The sequence below is a fragment of the Sturnus vulgaris genome, chromosome 1, assembly GCF_052056855.1.
Source record: "Sturnus vulgaris isolate bStuVul1 chromosome 1, bStuVul1.hap1, whole genome shotgun sequence".
NCBI lineage: Eukaryota > Metazoa > Chordata > Aves > Passeriformes > Sturnidae > Sturnus > Sturnus vulgaris.
This window is the reverse complement of record NC_142243.1, coordinates 30,887,283-30,907,772: the sequence shown is the minus strand read 5'-3', so window position 1 is coordinate 30,907,772 and position 20,490 is coordinate 30,887,283. Positions and strand designations below refer to the sequence as shown.

General features: G+C 45.4%; 1 protein-coding gene across 1 annotated transcript; it reads left to right on the top strand.

Annotated features, from left to right (window-relative positions):
- Positions 1 to 1,089: 1,089 nt before the first annotated feature.
- Positions 1,090 to 3,866, top strand: SP8 (Sp8 transcription factor). Its single transcript, XM_014893723.2, has 2 exons — positions 1,090 to 1,286; positions 2,388 to 3,866. The coding sequence occupies exons 1-2, from the start codon at positions 1,266 to 1,268 to the stop codon at positions 3,864 to 3,866; spliced, it is 1,500 nt and encodes a 499-aa protein (XP_014749209.1). The 5' UTR covers positions 1,090 to 1,265.
- Positions 3,867 to 20,490: the final 16,624 nt, after the last annotated feature.

The window sequence follows — 20,490 nt, the reverse complement described above, 5'->3', positions numbered from 1 at the left end:
TGAAACAAGTGTGCGTTAGGTCTGTAAAATGAATATCATTATAGAATGAGACCAAAGCAATGAAGTTAATTCTTTTTTATTTGTTAAACGGAGTTCCCTCCTTCCCCCACCCCTTCCTCCTTCTGGGCTGGCCTGTCACGCCTTCTCAACAGGCTAAGATCATTCAGAGCAGCTCGCAGAGAGAAACGCGACATTTATGGTAAGCGTCAGCTTTCAGAGAAAGAAAGCAGTTCATTAATTTACTTCACTCTTACTTCAAAGTATGATAATGTACATTACCCCCTTGATCAATAGATATGATGTACAGTCAATATCCCCAGGACATGGAAACGGGTCAAAACCGAAGCCGAGAGAAAGAGGAAAAACATCCCCCGGGGAAGCTAAGCAAAGCCGTGGAAAACCCTCGGGGTGAGAGCACCTTGGCGAGCAGGGCCGGGCCGAGAGGGGTCCCCCAGGAACAGGGGGAGCGGGCTTTGCCCTTCCCCGCAGCCTCCCAGGGCCGGGCGAGGAGCCGAGGGGAGCGAAGCGCTCACCTTCGAGGGGGACGGGCGGCGGGAAGGCAGCCCCTGATTGTGCCGGTGCCGCCCGGGTGGACTCCGCTTGTGCAACCCCACCACCAAGAATCACGCCTGAAACCGCGGTCGGCGAGGGCGAGAAGGGAGGGAACGACAGGGAGCAGTGGCCTAAACTGTTCCCCCCCCACTCGTCGGGACAGCGGGAGAAGGGCTGACCAGAAGAGACTGGGATGGGGGGAAGGGGGGGGGGGCTAGCCAAGAAACGGGATGCTACCGCTCTCGCCAGTCCGTGCCGACAACCATAGTAAGACTGAGATGATGATGATAATATAAAAATTCAAATATAAACCGCCCCGCGGGAAAAAACCCCAAAACCAACTGTTGTCAAATCACGCACAAGGGGAGGGTGATGGCAAGGGGTGGCCGGGACGAAGTAACCCGGCCCGGGGTGAGCGGTCCCTGCGGACCGGGACCGCAGCTCGCGCCGCTCGCCGACGTGAGTGCGTGAGGTCATCAGCGCCGGCGGGGCTCGACGGCCGGGCTCGACTTCACGCAGTCACGTCGGCGAGCGAGGCGGCGGTGGCGGGGATTGGCTGGCGGTGGCTCAGCGGCACTTCAAAGCCGGCGAGGGAGCTACAATTGTGGTGGAATGGGCGGAACTGATCATTGTATTGCACACCTCTAAAAAAAACACTGCCTCTGATTTATCAATATAAAAAAGATCCTCTGAGAGGAGGGCACTTTTGTGTGATGGCAACTTCACTTCTAGGGGTGAGTCTAAGGATTTTTTTCTCTTGCTGGTTTAATTGGTTTCTTTTTATTGTCGATTGGAGGGGGTTAAAATAACCCCTGTCTTGACCGGGGCTATCAGTCTCCTCTATTCAGCCTGGGTTTTTTTTTTCTTTTTCTTTTTTTTTTTTTTTTTTTTTTTTTTTTTTTTTTTTTTTTTAGCTTAAGTACAAGTGAATTTAGGAGAAAAGAAAGAGTGAGAGGGGGAAAAGGGGGCAGAGTCACTTTTCAGTGAGCAAGAAAAGGTTTTAAGGGCATTTGTAGAAACAACCTACAGCGCCTGGGCTGTGCTGTTCCTGTGCCCCCGAAGAAGTGGCTTTTCTTCTTTACATGTGACTGCTGGAAGAAAAAAAAACAACAAACAAAAAAAAAATCCCAAACCCAGCACCTATCGGTGTTTTTTTTTGTGTGTGCAATTTTTAAAAAAATTTGCAACAGATTGTGGCTTTTTATTTCCCTTTAACATAACACAACCCACCGTGTCTAGCAGGTACGTTCAACTCGTGTATGCATATATATTTACATGTGTTAAATTTATATATGTATTCCATTATCGTTGCTACGTAAATTAGGCTGATTTAAAGGACGCTTAAAAAAACCCAAAAAACAACAACAACAAAAAAAGTAGTAATTTGATAGTCCTGCGATTCTATATTTAAGTAAACAGCCTTACTAGCCTGAGGGACGGGGACCGGCCACGTCCCGGGGACAGGGAGCAGGCTGAAGCGTAGCTGCCGCCGTGCCGGGGGCATCTTTAAAGCTACGGTAACAGACGCAACTTTTTTTCCTTCTCTTTTTTTCTCCCCCTTTTTTAACCCTTCCTGAGCTCCTTCGGGGGAGGGGAGTTGGATGGTGAAAAAAAAAAGCCCCGGAAGGCGTTTGGAAGCAGAACCGCGGTGCCGGCCCCAGCGAGGGCATCCTCCCGCGGGAGTGCCGAAACTTTGCGCCCGGGGCCGGAGCGGAGCGGAGCGGGGCCGGGCGGCGGAGCGGTGCCGGGCGCGGAACGCGGGGCGCGGGGCGGCGGCGCGGGGCCGCTCCATCCCTGACGCTGGCGGGACGGCCCTCTTCCCTCTGTGCCCGCAGGAGGAACCGCGGGTAGGCTCCACGCCGCTGGCCATGCTCGCCGCGACCTGCAACAAGATCGGCAGCCCCAGCCCTTCGCCGTCCGCCCTTTCGGACAGCACGTCCTCCTTCGGCAAAGGCTTCCACCCCTGGAAACGCTCCTCCTCCTCAGCTTCGGCGGGCAGCTGCGGCGCCGTGGGCTCCGGCCTCCCGGGCTTCGGCGTGGCGGGAGCGGCGCGGAACGGCTCCTCGGCGGCGGCGGCAGCGGCGGCGGCGGCGGCGGCCGCCCTCGTCTCGGACTCGTTCAGCTGCGGCGGCTCGCCGGGATCCAGCGCCTTCTCCCTCACCTCCAGCAGCGCGGCGGCCGCCAGCTCGCCCTTCGCCAACGACTACTCCGTCTTCCAGGCGCCGGGCAGCGCCGGTGGCGGCGGCGGCGGCGGAGGCGGCGGCGGCGGGGCGGCAGGACAGGAGGCGGCGGCGCACCAGCCCGTCTTCATCTCCAAGGTGCACACGTCGGTGGAGGGGCTGCAGGGCATCTACCCGCGGGTGGGCATGGCGCACCCCTACGAGTCCTGGTTCAAGCCCTCGCACCCGGGGCTCGGTGCCGGCGAGGTAGGCTCAGCGGGCGCCTCCAGCTGGTGGGACGTGGGCGCCGGCTGGATCGACGTGCAGAGCCCCAACGGCGCGGCCGCGCTGCCCGGCTCGCTGCACCCGGCGGCCGGCGGACTCCAGACCTCGCTCCACTCGCCACTGGGCGGCTACAACTCGGATTATTCGGGCCTGGGCCACTCGGCCTTCAGCAGCGGCGCCTCCTCGCACCTCCTCAGCCCCGCCGGGCAGCATCTCATGGACGGATTTAAGCCGGTGCTGCCCGGCTCCTACCCGGACTCGGCCCCCTCGCCGCTGGCCGGCGCCGGGGGCTCCATGCTGGGCGGTGGCCCCGCCGCGCCGCTGGCCGCTTCGCCGCGCTCCTCCGCCCGCCGCTACTCGGGGCGCGCCACCTGCGACTGCCCCAACTGCCAGGAGGCCGAGCGGCTGGGGCCGGCGGGGGCCAGCCTGCGCCGCAAGGGGCTGCACAGCTGCCACATCCCCGGCTGCGGCAAGGTGTACGGCAAAACCTCGCACCTGAAGGCGCACCTGCGCTGGCACACGGGCGAGCGACCCTTCGTCTGCAACTGGCTCTTCTGCGGCAAGCGCTTCACCCGCTCCGACGAGCTGCAGCGGCACCTGCGGACCCACACGGGCGAGAAGCGCTTCGCCTGCCCCGTCTGCAACAAGCGTTTCATGCGCAGCGACCACCTCAGCAAGCACGTCAAGACCCACAGCGGCCCCGGAGGAGCCGGGGGTCCCGGCGGCGGCGGCCCCGGCGGCGGTCCCGGCCCCGGCGGCAAGAAGGGCAGCGACACCGACAGCGAGCACAGCGCGGCCGGCAGTCCGCCCTGCCACTCCCCGGAGCTGCTGCCGCCCCCCGAGCCCGGGCACCGCAACGGCCTGGAGTGACGGGCGGAGGCGCGGGGCCGCCGCGCCCCCCAGTCCCGCCGCCCTCCTGCGCCCCTCCGAGCGCGCAGCCCTGCGGCGGGGACGCGGACACGTAAGTAGCTGGCACGGCTCCGCAAGAACAGCGCTCATCCCCGCGGCCGCTCCGCTGCCCTCCCGGAGCCCCGCACGGGGCTGGCGGTGCGGCCGGGCCGCTCAACCCCCGCCACGGGGGCAGGGGAGCGGCTCGGCAAGGGCGGAGAGCCGCGACCCCCCATGGGGCGGCCTCCTTCCCCCGTCGCCTTGAGACCCCCGCCTCGTGTTGCTTTTAGAGTGGAAAAAACACCCACGTCCCCTCTCGCTTTGCTGCTGGAAACGGGCCCGTGCTCCCTGCCTCCGGCACTGGCGGCGGTGCAGCCCCGGCGGGGCGGGCGAGCTGGGCTGCCCCCGGCTGCTCCTCCGACGGCAGCGCCTCCAGCCGCGCTCCGAGCCCCGCACAGCGCCGAGCTGACACTCGGACCTGCTCTCATCCCGGCACCTGCTCAGAGCCCATCTGCTCCCCGGGACCGGAGCGGGAGTGTGTTTACCTCCCTCCCCCCTTTATTTTTTTTTTCCAATTTTAACTAATCGTTTACCTCCTCGAGTCCAAATTTCACTGCATTTGCCAGCACATTTGTATAATTCTCGTTCGAGCAGGAATCGCGAAATACATTGAATATAATTAGGTTGAAAGCCGTATATTTTTTTTCTTTTAACTTCAGACAAATGAAGAAGCACCGTGGGTTTCAAGCGAAGATGTATTTCCAATGCCAAAAAAGGGAGGCCGGGGGGTAATAGGAAAATTAAATATTTGTAAAATGCGTCTGAACCTATAGGTTTGTACCACTGGGGAATCGTTCTAGATTAGCTAACAATTAAATAAAACTCCACCAATGTATCGGTGTGAGGTGCAGTTGTCCAGGAGACGATTTTGTATAGTATTTTTCTTGTAAATTTCTTCCAGTAAATATTTGAAAATATATTGAAGTACACTTGAGCTTTTTTTTTTTCTTTGAAATTTTTATTTCTTTTCCTGTCACGAGAAAACATTCTTGTTGCAGTCCTGGTTCACTGCATTTTTTTTTTCTGGACTCCTTTCTTGAAGTGTGCATCAAATCACACTTCAGGATATAGGTTTTGCTTGAATATTAATTTAGCTAGGCATACAACTGTAATTAAGCAAACAATATTTGATAAATGTTGAATGACATTTAATTTAATGGAGCATGTACTTATTTGCATTTGCTGGCAGTTCAGGTATAGTTACGGTGAGAGTTCTCCTATATTTCATAAAGTGGGTTTGCCACGACCCATGTATTAAATAAACTGTCCAAGTGAAACTGAACTAATGTTGGCCTATGTGTATTTCCTGAAAATAATATTGATAAATGTTAATAAACACTCCTGACACTACATTAGCGGTTTGCAATGCTGCAAACTAATTGTCTCATTGTAATGTTGAAATAATTTGGATATTTCACATTGAAATGAAAAGCCCTTCGCTGGAACATTTTAGATTTGCATTTTAAATGCATGAAATGTAATTGATTTTTATCTGTAATATTTTAAATGGTATTAATAAACTCCAGAAAAACATTCTACCTTAGGTTAGCCAGTTGTTTTTCTTCTTTGCAAGTCCATCATTGCAATCAATGATTTACTTTGAACTCATATGGCATAAGTTGCTCTCTAGAGTTTCAGAGAAAACTGAACATACATTGAATGTAAATTTTAGCACCTATTGAGAGCAGCTTTGAGGGTTTAAAATGGGTGAGTTGTTCTGTTTTATGCTTTTGAAGATGTACTATCAGAGGAAACTAAATGAAAGACATTAGCTCTTTTTTAAAAAATATATTTTTATCAGACTAATAATACAGTGCCTCTCACAAATCCGAGTATGTTTGAGAAGCTGTTTTGCATATATCTCCTCCTTGGAATTATTTTTCACATCACGCCAGATCCATTGTGAAAGGAGATTTAATATTGAAATGCTGAGGGTCATTATTGCTTTAAAAGACGAAATAAAAAGTGGTCCTCCACTTTTGTTTTGAGGTAAGGTGGTTGTGGCTGGGAGCGATGCTAATTGCCATAGCGAGCACTAACTTCTTCAGGTCTCAGGGCTGGGAAACTTCGCGGTTGTTTGTGAAAACTCCCTTCTTGTTCGGGGGCGTTTTCCCCACAGGACCGGGAATCTGGGCAATTTCAGGGGCTGCGGGGTGCTGTCAGCCAGCCGGTCCAGCGCTGCCATTCTTGTTGTGTCCTTTAAATCTTTCCCACAAGCTCTCCCCAGACATCAATAAAAACACAATTGTGCCTTTGGCATTTGCTTAGCGTTTTGGCAAAAACCCCCAAAACACCAAACCGAAACCGAAACCAAACCCCCCCAAACTCCTAACACTTTCTTTTACCACCTTCTTTAGGGGGTGGCAGGATGGGGGTGGAGAAGCCTATGGAGGTCGTGTTGTTTCTGTTTGGAAATCTGGCCTCTTGTGTTACCTAGGGAGGTGATGTTCACTGTTGGAGTACTGAAAAATCCAGGCTAAAGCATGTAATCTGCATAGCAGAATGATCTTTTGTGCACACATGTAAAACACATGGTTGTTAGTAGTACCTTAAACAACAGGTATTAAACCACAGGGCAAAAATGCAGAGACCAGTCAACTCCAGATGCATTCAAGATTTTGGTCCTCTACCTGGCATGGTGTAGGGGTTAGATAGGACTTTTAACAGCCACTAGAAACAATAGCTGCTCTGGTTGACTTTTTCTGAGCTGCATTCGGATTTTTCTTCATTACAAACAACCAGGAGAGGCCTGCAAAGTTTGCTGCTGAAACAAAGCAACAGTTTGCTCTGATCATTTTTGTTTGTTTTGTTTTTAATGCCATGTAAATGGAGTGGTATAGCAGCACCTGATTTCTCCAGTGGGAGTGAGAGGCAGTGGTTATGTTGCTTGGAAATTTTGGTCCTGATGAAATGGTCTGAGCACCTAGTAAAAAGGGTAATGGAGCAGAGAATAACTTCTAATACTGCTTCTCCACCTGATATCCACCTGAAAAGCGAGCGCTATCAAAATGCTATTGTCCTGGAGCTTGATGGTTTCTTTAGGGCACCGGTTGCTCCATCTCGGGAATGTCTGGCAGTGGGATAGAGCCAGCAGCAAAACTCATCCTTTGCCTAGGAAGGAGTGTGTGCTGCTGCTGTTTGGGAGCTGCCAGTTTGGATCTGGGCTGTGTGAGAACACACATATTTTTCCTTTCTTTTACCAGCAAAACCCAGCACTTGAAGGCTGAATAGCTCCTTTTTGTAGTGGATTTACTTTTACTAAACCCTTCCAGATAAGGGCATTGAGTTGCTTGATAGGAGCCGGGAACTTGTCTCTGCGTTGTGCAGATCAAGGTAGAGTTAAACTAGTTTGCTGACCTGCAGGTCAAACCGGTGTCCATCAACTTACCTTCCAACTGCCTTCAGATGATTGTGGCCATTCCCGTTTGCTCTCTGACCTTTTAAGTCGCTTCCCTTCAAGCTCGTAGCAATGTCTATCGAATTTTGTGTCCTGCTTTACCCATTATTCCGGCTTTTTATTGTCATTTTCCAGTTTAAATTTTCAATAGAGCAGTGATGGGAGATGTGTGGAGCTGAAGCGATTTAAAACACCACTTCATTTCTGCCTGCTGGTAGTGCCTTTCCTGCTACCCTCGGCCTGTGCCTGACGAGACTAAAAAGGAATCAAAAGGTGTCGACTTCACCTCGATTCCTGTCCAGGAATGTGAAAGCAGAAAACAAGAATTGAAATCTCAAATGCTTTATTTGTGGATGTGATGGCTAATCCAGCCATCAACACGTTCACAGCTGTAAAGGTGATGGAGTAAGGATATTTGATGCAGTCCAACAAATCTTTCAGTACAAGTGGCTGAAAGTAAGTATGCACTTGCCAAAACCTGCTGCATTTCAATTACATTCCGTGAAGAGACCTCTGGTTTAGCTTTGCAAAGAAGGAAAAGGTGTGAGCAAATTAGGTGTGCAGTTGCTCATGCTCTCGCCAGATTTAATATAAAAGGACAAAACTCTTTCCCTATATCAGAATAACTTTTGCTTCTTAGAATAAATCAGGATCTGCTTTCTCAGCTCACTCCATTACACTTCTTTTTAAAATCATAAAGATATATTAAAAATTCCTCAACAATCCCATGGAGGAAAGCAGATTTTGCAATATCTGCTTTAAAAAGTAGAACATCTATTTTTCACTTCTTGTTATGTTTAAGCAAACTGGCTGTCTTTTGTTAAAGTGTACAGAGAAATTGTTACGCATCAGGAAGGTGTGTATTGAGAAAAACTGTGCTATTTAGGACAATTACTGTGTTTCCTGTTCTATGGTTTTCTAACTGCCACTCGGAATTACTTAAAAAAAAAATGAGAGATTAGGGAAATAAGGGATAATGGCAAGTGCATAGGAGCTTTAGTGGGGCACTCTAAATACAGAGTAATTCCGTTTTACACTTGTGGATTTCGAAACAAACTGGGATCCTGTATTACTTCTTGAGAAGTGCACAATTTTCCAAGAAGCATATTTTTATTGCCTGCAAGGCCCGGAGAGTAGCTGAATAATGGACCAGTCTCTTATGGAGTAATCTTGGTCTTGGCAATCGGAGAATTCTGCTTTTCAGGCTGAGCGATACTGCTCTGCAAAGTGCAAAAAGCAGATAGGAAGCCCCGACGCTTTCGCAAAGCTGATGTCCCCAGGGAGGCGATGCTGGGAACAGCCCCTGCTCTCGGCTGGAGCCTCGGGGCTGCCCTGTGGGTCAGGGACGCAGAAAGAAGGCTTATGAGTGCTCATCCCTTGTTATGGAAAGAGGTGGCTGGGCAGCTTCTTTGAAGCAGCTTTTGCTTCTGGGACGATGTAAAGCCCTGTAAATTCTTTTTGCGGAGACAAGGAAAAGAATACTTTATTATTATTATTATTATTATTATTATTATTATTATTATTATTATTATTATTATTATTATTATTATTATTATTACTGCTGCTGCTGCTGCTGCTGCTGGCGGCAACATACTTTGCTTTACTCCTGTCCTCATCCCTTGAGACAGGAGGATGTGCATGCGTGTGCCCGTGCACTCAGTGTCTCCCACGCCTCCCCAGCTCTCCTTCCGCTGGCAATAAAGCCGGCCGCTCGCACATCCCAGTTGCTGCTGAGCAGAAGGCTCTGCACCTCGCCCGGACTTTCTCCCTGTCGCCGCACCGGTGCTTCTTCCGAGAGCGATTAGCTGCCCTCCATTGCTCCCGTTCCTGCCCCGACGCGGACACGGACACCTTGGCGCACCGGGAGAGCGGCCGGAGCTGCGGCGGGCTCGCAGCGCCACCCGGCGTGTGCGCCCCGTCGGCAGCGGGACCCCCGAGGGGACCGAGTGGCCCCGGCGGGGCTGCTGGGCTGGGCCGGGCCGAGGGGAGCTCTGGCAGAGCTCTGGCAGTGGCTGACCCGTGCGGTGCCGGCGGGGAGGAGCGGGGCTGACCGGCCCTGCCAGCGTCCCACGCGTCCTGGCACCGGGCGCCGGCACCTCCTTCAGCCTCAGGGTGTTTTACTCCAAATCACAGCCAATTCTCTCCCTCTGCACGAAGTGCCCTGCTTTCCCCCAAGGGACACGACGCGACACTCCTTAGGACGGTGGGCTTATTTTTCTGCAGAGCAAATGGTCCAGAATTCGTTTCTGCGGGCAGATGAGCAGCTCCGCGCCTTTATGGGAGAATGAATCTCCGTGAAATCGCCTGGAAATAGGTGAGATGGAGAAGGTGCCTGCAGGCCCCCAGACTCTGCCGAGCATTCGCACGGCGGCTGGAAATGGGATGGCCGGGGATCCCCGCCGATCTCCTTGTCTCTGATGAAGAGACGCTGGAAATGCGGAAGCAGCCACTAGGGAAGGACTAGGGATTTATTTTAGATGTTTCATCCCCGAATTCTTTGAAAGCTGCTGGAAGGGGGAGGTGACAGGGTGACAAGGGCTTTTAGCTGAGTTGCTAAACTCATTCATGCCGTTTAACGCTAGCTCGGAGACGCCTTTTTTTTTTCTTCCTGGAATTTATTGCAGAAAACTCTGTCCCAAGGAGACGCTCCAAAGTACTTTCCTATATTTTCGCAGGTTAGCTCAGGTGTTCTCTTCACCGACTTGCGCGTGTGAAAGGCACAAAGTGTGTTCCCGACAATTAAAATTGCTCCACAGTTAATTAACGCTGCTCCCGGGTTCAGTTTTAGAAAACTTTTTTTTTTTTTTTTCAAAATATGCAGGGTGTTACTAAATTCTTACAACCCTGCTGGCAGCCAGTTTGGGAAGGGCTAAGGGGACAGCCGGCAGCCCCGCGGGAGGCACTGGCGGCGGCTCCGGTGACAATGCAGCGGAATGGGCACAGCGGGCAAAGGTGTCCTCTCCAAAAAAGGCCACTGGCAAAGAAAACCCCTTCAGGCTGCAAATAAAGTGTTTCAGAACTGTCGCCGCCTGCTTCCCTGCCTCCGATTGCAAGGAGCAGACGGTGAGATTTTTAACTACTCGGAGGAAGAAGTTTTAACACTTTGCACAGCTGTCTCTTCTTACTCAGCTCTCGAAAGTTTCAACTCCTTAGTCGCCTTCTCTCCTCTTCTTCCTTTTCAGAGGTTTGGGGCTTTTTTTTTGTTTTTTGTTTGTTTGTTTTTTGTTTGTTTGTTTGTTTGTGTGAGGTTTTTGTTTTTAGGTGTTTTCATGCTCATACTCGAAGATCAGACATGGATGCCTGGCAACAGGTATGAAGATTTTCCTCTCCATTAAAGCAATCAACCTGTTGTGAGGATGCTGCCTATCCTTGCAAATCTTTCCTATTTCAAAGACATTACCACCACACTTCACTCAACTGCCTTCTCAGAGTTGCCAAGTGAGTCCTGTGAACCTCTCTTTTGTCAGGGTAAAGGAGGCAAGCCACAATTATTTGCCAGTAGTGATTTTTGTTTCTCCAGATAAATAAATAACGTATAAAGTGGAACTGCTGAACAGCAAAGGGTACTACATTTGATGTGAAGTTTAGGTGGGCAATGCAAACAGGCTGTCCCAAGGAGGAAATCCCTATCTGGTAATAAGTTGGTACCTGAAACGTCAGTAAGAGCCAGCATCACTGTCTGCTCTATGTGTTTGCTTTGCTTTGCATAGTCCAGCCATTACCACACTAAGAATGGGTTTAATTTGCTTATCCATATACATATGAAAGGACAAAGCCCAACGGAGAAAACACTTGCCAAACAGAGTTTTCAATTGTGCTGAATGCAGTGGCACACTGCTAGCTCTGTACAGCCATCTTCTCTGTGAGGACAAACACAGGTCTCACTTTTTAGAGGGGTGCAGAGGCAGGACTCCTTCCCTCCAGAGCGCTGGTGTCACTCACATGTACAGTGACACAGCCCTGGCTCATCATCCAGGGGGTTTATCAGTCTCATGCAAGCCCAAGATTTCCAGACTTCTCTTTTAATGCTCACTTTGACACTGGATCACTTCTACTTTCAATTAAACACAACAGCCTGTGGGAACAGCTGCAGACTAAATTTATGTCCCCTTTTGCCAACTACAGAATATTTAGAAGAATGAATGAATGAATGAATGAATGAATGAATAAATTGAAAACACATGCAAGCAGCATATCTTTATTTAAAAAGAGCTCTCATAACTCTGTGAATTCTGAAAGACTTGGATCCTGAAAAAATTGCTCTCATCAAGGGTAGTCTTAAAAATATAAGTGCAATATATTTGTCTTTAGTTCTGCCTAGTCCTTCTCCCTTCATGACACAGAAACCCAAAAATTCAGTCTGGCCTGCATAAAGGTCATTATGGTCATTTCTGCTCCTAAATGAGGAAAGATTAATTGATGTCAAAGTCATTCTGTGGATCCTGTTTCTGTTCTGGAGAGCTACTGAGTACCCAAACATGAGTTCAGTTACAAAATACAGCATGTAAGAGTTCATAATGTTTTATAGACATTAAATCACAACCTAGCTATCATTCAGGTCAGGTCCTGCTAATTTTCACTTGCTGTGGCAGACATTAAGTTTTTCTTACTGTATGCGTCAGGTAAGAAAGATGATGGAATTCTAAGGTGCTAAGTTTCCACACCCATATCCTCTAGTCTATTGTGAGGTAAATATTCCAAGGTACTTCACATTCAGCATCATGGCATGTCAGAGAGGGACTGTAAAAAAAATCTATTACATATACATCCAAGTTGAAATATACATACACAGAACAAAAGATTTTCCTCCTCTTGATGCAGTATTTTTTGATCTTAAATATACAGCAGGCAATGATTTCCTGCTGTCAGTAACACTACGTGGAACGATTGTGGACAATAGGAGAAGCTGTGTTGAGTTCTACAGATAATACAAATTTTACAGGTTAGACTACTTACTTTCAATATCTTTTAATCAAAATGTAATAAAAGATGAAAGCCATGAAAAAAAACCCTATAGTTAATGGTCCTAATTAACAAGTCTTTTAATCTGGTAGTATTTATCTATTTTGTTTTGATTTTTTCATTTGGAGGCAGAAGGACATGTTTGTTTCGTAATAAAATTGCTGACCTGCTATCAAAATGCTCATGTAAGAATTAACAGAAGTTTTAAAAGAAACCCAAAACCTCAAGAAAATATGCACATCGTCACTTCTTTTCATGTAAAGCAGTGAGAGAGAGACATTCAACAGCTAAATATGAATGAAAAGATTTCAGCCTTTTGTAAAAGAGTTGGTGAATTGTACTTACTGATTGTGGGCCAAACACACATTTCATCTGCTGCAATAAATTTAAAACTACATGTGCGGATTTTGCCATTTGATAGCAGATGAAAATGCACTTCTGAAGTCAGGCTTAATTCAAGAAAGTTCTGTTAAAAATACTTTCATATAATTTATGGTGCTTCTTCAGGCACAGAAGAGATCAGAAGGGAATACCTGCATCAACTAGATACATTTTTGGCACATAACTTAGCCACTCCTCCCCTGTTTGTAATAGTCATCATGATCTCACTAAACCTGCTATCCTTCCCTTATGTTATTTTTTGTCAGCTGTGATTTCTAGCCCAACTGCAATAACTTCTCTGATAAAATCTCTGTTTAGTCTGTGTTCGACAAATTTTCATTCTCATGAAACACTGTTTTTACTGGGGCTTTGCCTGGGTGAAGACTGAGCTGAAGAGTCAGTAACACATCAGGCTGTGCCTTCGTGATGATGTGGTGATGATGTGCTTTAGGACGCAAGCACATGGGACAAGGAAGAATCTTGGTTATGGGTGGGTTTCAAGGTTGATCTTATTGTGGTCTTCCCCTGATGGCATGGGTTTCGCTAGGTTATTATTTCCATTTTCTGAGGCATAATCTACATTTCCAGAGAGTACAGTACCAGTAGAGAAAGTAGGAAAAGTTTTTCTCCTTCCTGGAAAAAAAAAAAAAAAAGGAGGGGGGTGGCAAAATGAAACCCAGTGAAGAGAAAAGGAACAGGAAATAAAACATGAGCACTTGGCTGCCGCCAAACCCTGCAAGCACCTTACAGTGCTTACCTGCAAGCACCTTACAGGTTCCTACATGCCTCGCTATGGATGTCCCTACATGCCCTCAGGCTCTGTACGGCCACTTTGGTGTCTTATCCTGCTCATCCCTTATGAGCTTGACCCTGTTCAGACTCTTAGAGGATTTCCTCTGTACACTACCAGGATTTAGCTCCCCACAGGATGTACGGGAAACTGCTTTTAATGGATGATGAGAGGAAGGCCACAGCAATGTGCCTCGCTTTCCTGTGACTCACCACTGGCCTGGGACCCAGCAAGGCAGGACTTCCAAGTAGTCAGAACAGAGGTGCCCAAGCTGAGAAGTGAGCAGAATTTCAGTCATTTGTCCCCAGGCACTGTCTAACTGCCAAATGCACACTGACAAAACTAAGCATTTGCTCCAGAGATCAAATGATGTGTGGTTTCTCTTGTATTCATGCCAAAGAAGAAACAGATCTCTATCTCAACAGAGATGTAAATGCTGATGTAAAAGCTTCCTCTGAAATGGGAGCAATAACAAAAGCTGCCAGGCTGGAGAGATAGGAACAAGGCATGAGGTTGGCCTCCTCTTTAATTGGGATACAGGAATAAGCTCCACTACTTAGATGCTCATTTTCTTCATTTTTAGTAAGCTAATTGCACCTCAAACCAGCCAACAGATACAAGAGTTCCAGTGAGGAGAGGTACAGAGGCAGACTGGTGGTTTGATTGTATGAGAATTACTTCCATAAGAAATCACTTCAAACTATAGATGAATTTATTTCCACATGTGCACACTGACAAACAGTATTTAATAAACTCAGAATAACCTTTGCATTTTTTGACTCTTACAAGAATATGTCCCTAGTACGACTAGAGACTGCCTGCTTCTTGACGTTGTATTTATATTTGACAAGTACCTTTCCCATTATGTAAAGCTCATCTGTGTAAGAGTGGCTGTGGGACGGATTGTTGTAATAAGGGAAATTCAGGAGGGAATTGTAGCACACTTAACTCAGACTAATAAATAAATTAATTAACAAAAGACCATTCAATTCAGAATCTGGTACAAAAAGTCTTGCAAACTAAAGTTACTGAGTTGCGGATTACTTTTCTTAAGAGGTACTGCCTTAAAACTTGTTTTTGTATGTGGAAAAATTCTGGAATATTTTTGTTTAGTAAAGTTAAGTCAGCGATTTTCTCTGAGGATAAGTACCTAAGATTTCACTTTTATCTAATGTGAAGGCACCTCACATATTGCACTGCCACCAGAACCAGTTTCATTCCTCCCTGTGTGAAGCTGGGAGTATAAAACCTCCATTGTGATGACATTCTGTATCATAGGACTAGAGTAGCTGTGGAAAGCTGTACATTTAGGATAGATTCAGGACTGGTGAAAAGAAACAGTTTCCCACTTTGTAAGGAACAGCTCTGATCCTTCTTCCAAGACTGGAAGACTTAATGCAGCAGCGTGAAGTACACATTTATGTGGAAGAGAAGTGGAGATGTGCATAAGTATACTGCAGTTCCAATGAACTATTGGGATACACAGGCTTCTTTCAAAATTCAACTGGAAAGTTATATATCTAAGCATATAAAACCACCTGTCTATGGAACTCTACCAACACAGGGAGCTAGGACCTTCAGAATGAATCTGGTCAGAGGTTTGGTTAAACCTGCAGGAGGAAGGGGTGCTGGTGGATGACCATGCTTGCTCTCACGAGGGCCATGATGCTGGGCACAAAAACAGGAACTGCAGTTGTGCCTCGAGGCATAAAATACTTTTCTTAGCCAAATATGTGACATGATGAGGGAGGGAGAGAAGTCTCAGTCAGACATGCATGTTGCATAAACATCAAAAACGTCTGTAATACAATTCTGTCAGAGGCAATTTTCACTTCCACATGGTTGCCTTGGGAAGCCGTCCTTTCCTAGGCTGAATCACAACTATCAAATCTCAGCTGGTTTAGCTGAAAAAGTATCATGGAATGATGGCTTTTGACTGCAATTGATTGTTTCACACTGTGTTGTAGTGAAAATAAAATCTAAATTAGGCAAATTTGGTCTTCATCAAGTTATGAACCTGGCAATTTTTATGAGAAGACATACTTTGCTTTATTTGCAAAATCATTTTGAGAAGATTTTCACATTTTCACAGCGCTTTCCACAAAAAAGTGCCAAATTTTTCTTCCTGAAAGTAAACCTAAAAAACGGATGCTGAAGCAGCTAGCTATAAATCACAAGTGAAGTCTTTAAGAATATATTGATTTTTTCCTCCCTATATTTTTTGATGCAAAAAATGCCCTTTTTACTAATTGCTAATTAGATTTAGCATTAGCATGAAAATTTCAGTGAGCATTGCAGGTCTTGTGCTGTGTGCTCAGGTCAATACTTGTCCTGTCTGCTGAAAGATAAATAGTATGTTTTCATAGGATGATAGGCTAGACTCTCTGGCAAAGCTCATGGGGAAGTAACACTATCACAGCAAGTGTCTACTTGAGGATTTGCAAAAAAAACCACCTTCCCTATAGGCATATTCACAATTTGTTTCCTAAAGCACCTGAAACAAGTCAAAACAAGTGAGCAGGACAAGAGGGCGGAGGGCCCAGGTGAGCAGCAGTATCTCAGTGCAGGGTACATAAGTGGCTGTCCCAGATGGAGGTTCACAGCTGTTACCTGGCTTAAGATTTTCCAGATTTGAAACTACAAATCAGATATTTCCAGCTAGACCACCAAATTACTAAACTATGTCACACAAGGAAAATATTCAGCATTATGCAAACAAAACAGCAGCAAAACTCTTCTGACGTTGTTAGTTTGCACCCATAGAAGAGGAACACTTCCCACAGCAAAGTGATGGATGAACAAAGACCTGACACATAAGGCACCCTGAAGAGGACAATGCAGGTAATTGAAATTCACAGAAAGATAACTCTCTTACAGTAAAAAAAAAAAAAAATACAGTAAGATGAAATATGAATAAGTTTTGATGTAAAAAATACAAAGGGGAAATATTATAAGCTTATATTTAACAAACACAATCTGTCTATTTGAAGATATGACTCTAGCCTGTCTCTCACTAGTCTTCCTTTTCCTCTATTCTATCCTCCCTCCCATTTCCCCCCGAAAGAACAGTCTGGTTTGCAGTTTGTTTTGTCACTCCACCTTTTTATAGGACAGTCTCCTGCCCAGAGTGTCTGGTGGGCTGTCCTACACTCATCAGCGACTGCTCTCTGGCTGCTACCCTGGTTTGAACAAGTTCACACAAATAGAAAGCAACAGGTCTTCACCATTAAATGCAAGAGCAGTGCACATATAGAGGGCAGTGTGGAAAGTTAGGTACAGAAATGCATGCTGGAACATGGCAGGAAAGAAAAGGACAGCTGAAAAAATCTGTAAAGATAGTCCAAACAGTAGAGATGAGAAACCGTGGTGATGACTGCCTCCAGTGTGTAAGGGCAGAGGACTTGAATTTGAATGCTGCAGATATCTAGTGTTAATTCACAGAACCATAGAATGGTTTGTGTTGCTATGGACATTAAGGATCTTCTAGCTCCAACTCCCTGCCTCTGGCAAGGGCACATCTCACTAGACCAGGTACTGCAAAGATGCTTCCAACCTGGCCTTGAACACCTCCAGGGATGGGGCACCCAAAACATATCTGGGCAAAATGTTCCAGGGTCTCACTGCCTTAATTGGAAATTAAGCTATTTGAAAAACCCTGTCTTGTTCAAGATACACAGCTTGTGTGATTTCCTCAGCTTGTAATTTAGTGATAGCACTAGAATCTGGTGAAATATTTCTGGTGAAACCAGACTGAAGGATGATGCAGGGAAATATAAGGAGTATTTAGTGAAGATCCACAACTGGGGACTGGATAAAAAAGACTGTAAGGACACTTACTTTTATCTAGTGAAAGAGGAGAATTAAGGGTTACACCTGAAGTAATTGTATGGAAAACAGAAATATAAAAGGGAAAGGCTCTTGTGATCCTTCAAGTGTTACTGTGTGTGAACTCAGCTGAAATGAGCCAAGTTTAGACTCCAGGCTGCAAAATTTTAACTGTGATGATAACTAGTCATTGGAATTAAAATAACCACTTTCTGGAATCATCAGCAAAGTCTACAGTAGAATTCTTGCTACTGTTAACTATTTAATCACTTTTATTTTTTTAAAGGAAATAAAATGCAGTCTAGTCAGAAATTAGTTTAAGGGACTCCCTAGTACATAATTTGAGGGTAATCACAGCAGTCCTCCACAATGAGTTTGCTATCTCTGAATCTATGTAGATAAGCCATCAGCTACAAAACTGCAAAATTATTTGACTGCCAGAGGCTATAGGAAACTCTAATCTGTATTTAACCTTTCAAACTCTGTGAAAGGTAGAAGAGGCTGACTCTGAACTCACAGATCTGTTCCAGTGAGGCCTACCATCAGCTCATGCTGAGATATATTTTTTTGGATAATTAGGTTTGAGTGGGTTATCATTTATCTTAGATGTTTGCACAATAAATTTGAAATGTGTTTAATTTATTCCTTGATCATTTGGTGAAAATACAAAATTTGAGAAAAATCAATTTTTGACCAGTTTTGCTGACTCATTAATTTAATTAATCAAAATAAATTTAAAAAAAATCAAATGCTGACTTCTGCAAAACTTTATTTCAGTGTCAGTGAAGGATCATGTTTAGCTTTTTTTCAACCCTGATTCATGGCCCACTGAAATTTATAGGAGCCATTCATTAGCTATAATGAGCTTTGAAATGGGTCCCTTGTGAAACACTGCTCAGATGGGAACAGATGCAATCATATTTGGATTTTTAAACTGTACAGCTTGAATCTGAATTGTTTGCATTCAAGTCAAAGTGTGCTGACATAGAAGAGATAATTGTAACTGTTAAATGCATCTGCCTACTAACTTTTACTGATTGCTCTGCCATGAATTCCTCATGCAAAACAGATGCATAAATGGAATTCTGCAAGAGTTTGCCCTGGCGATGTTATATTCAATATTTTCATTAATGACCTAGATGGGAAGAAGAGCATGCTTATTAAATTTCCAGAAAATGTCAAGTTGAGAAAGACTAGATGCCGGAGGACAGGATTAGAATTCAAAATTACCTTGACTAACTGGATAAATTGTCTGAAAAAATAGGGCAATATTCAATAAGAACAAGTTCTAGGAACTAAACTCAGCAGGGAGTCACCAGTTGCAGCAATGTCATGCTGTTGCAAAACACCCTCCTGACATGCACTAGGCAGGAACACAGGTTACAAAGCATGGCAAATAATCCTTCTGCTCTGCTCAGCACTGCAAATGCCTTAGCTAGCGTAGGCAACCTGGCTTTGGGCAAAAGACTTCATGAAGGGTGTGTGCCAGCTGGAAAATAATCGGCAGAAAACGATGATGAGCAGAAAGATGATTTAGGTTAGATATCAGGGCAAAGCAGTCCTTTCAACAAGGAGAGGTTGCTGATGGTTAGGAATTGTCAGCACTGGATACCTACATGTATCTGAGAAAGTTGAAGGTCTGCTTTAGATACTCCACCTGCAAGTCTAATAAATCCTTTAAGTGAGATTGAGCTGTGTTTATTCTAGGCTTTGTACACCACAGTGTGAATTAGTTATGGTTCAGTATATGTTTTTAGAAGGTAAGTCTACCATAAACTCAGAAGTGGGCTGTGTCTGGCATAGGACATTTAGAAGTGCCTCAGGTATCCATACTTACATATTTCGGCTAAGATTATTCTACCTTAAGAAGATGTACAGATTATTTAGCCACAACATTTTTAAAGATCTTTTCAACAAATCTGAAAATGCATTTCTAATTTCTTAATTATGACTGAGTCATAATATGACAGATTAATAATAAAGTATTTACCACTCCCATTTCCTTCTCCATGTAACTTCAATAATTCCATGGGTCACACAATACATGCAAACCAAAAACTCTACCATTTTCCAAATAATTGTAGTAATGATCTTTATAGAACTGGGCACACTGAAGGATTCAACATCACAAGAGATTGAAACTCAAGCACTTATACAGTCTATTTTTCAGATGATTTTTCCAGTTTGCCAAGGACACACATTTTATTAACACTTCTTGATATTTTGGTATATGCTTGGCAGCTGTGGCATTGTGAGCATCTCTACGAGAGTAAACAGTTTTCTATTATGAGTTTAGATTACCTATTCTGGGCATTTAGCTCTGCAGGATACTTCATCAGAATCAAAGAACAGATATTTCTTCCAGGAAATAAGCAGAAGAAAACTCATAAGGGAACTGTGAAACTTTAATGTTGTTATGTGCTGAAAATTGACTGATAAAACCAGTAAAAAATTCTTTTCCTTTCCAATTGTCCTTCAAAGAAGCTCAATGTAGTCTTGAGGTTGTGCACCTACACTCACTTCATATTACCACAATGTATGCTAACCACATTGTCAATTAACTTATAATTTATCTAAGAATGTGTAATAGAAAATACAGATCAAGAAAAAAGAGATTGTGGCAGCGAATGAAGATTTGTCACAATCCTTAAGTTTCTCTGTAAAATGTCACTATCATAACAAATACTTTTTATCATATTTTCTCCTTATTAGGATTTCTGTACCCTTTGTTCTTAAGGTACTTTAAAGTTTGAAGTAGTTGGCAGTAATATAGATTTACACAAAGATAAACTGAAGCATGGGACACAAACATTAGGGGTGTCCAGGGATAAAACACAAATCTCTAAACCCACCTGTAGCAGTTTAAATTGGGACTGAAAATAGTTGAAACACTAAAAATAAATTAAATTTGAACTGAGCTGAGATGCTGTCTGAAACCAGAAAAAACTATTTAACAGATTTTAATTTGTTTGATTTGTGCTTCCAAATCAGGTCCATCACTACAGTCCTTAGCATCAAGAGTTCGGTTTAATGATTTAAACCTCTCTTAGAAAAATTAACATAAAAACTAGAACAACAATTTAAGATTATGCAGCTAGTTAATTATATCTGTCACTGTTAGTTCCAAGGGAGTCTGCTCAGTTGCATATTTTATGGAAGAGGAAAAGAGGGAGTAAGCACTTGAGTGAAAA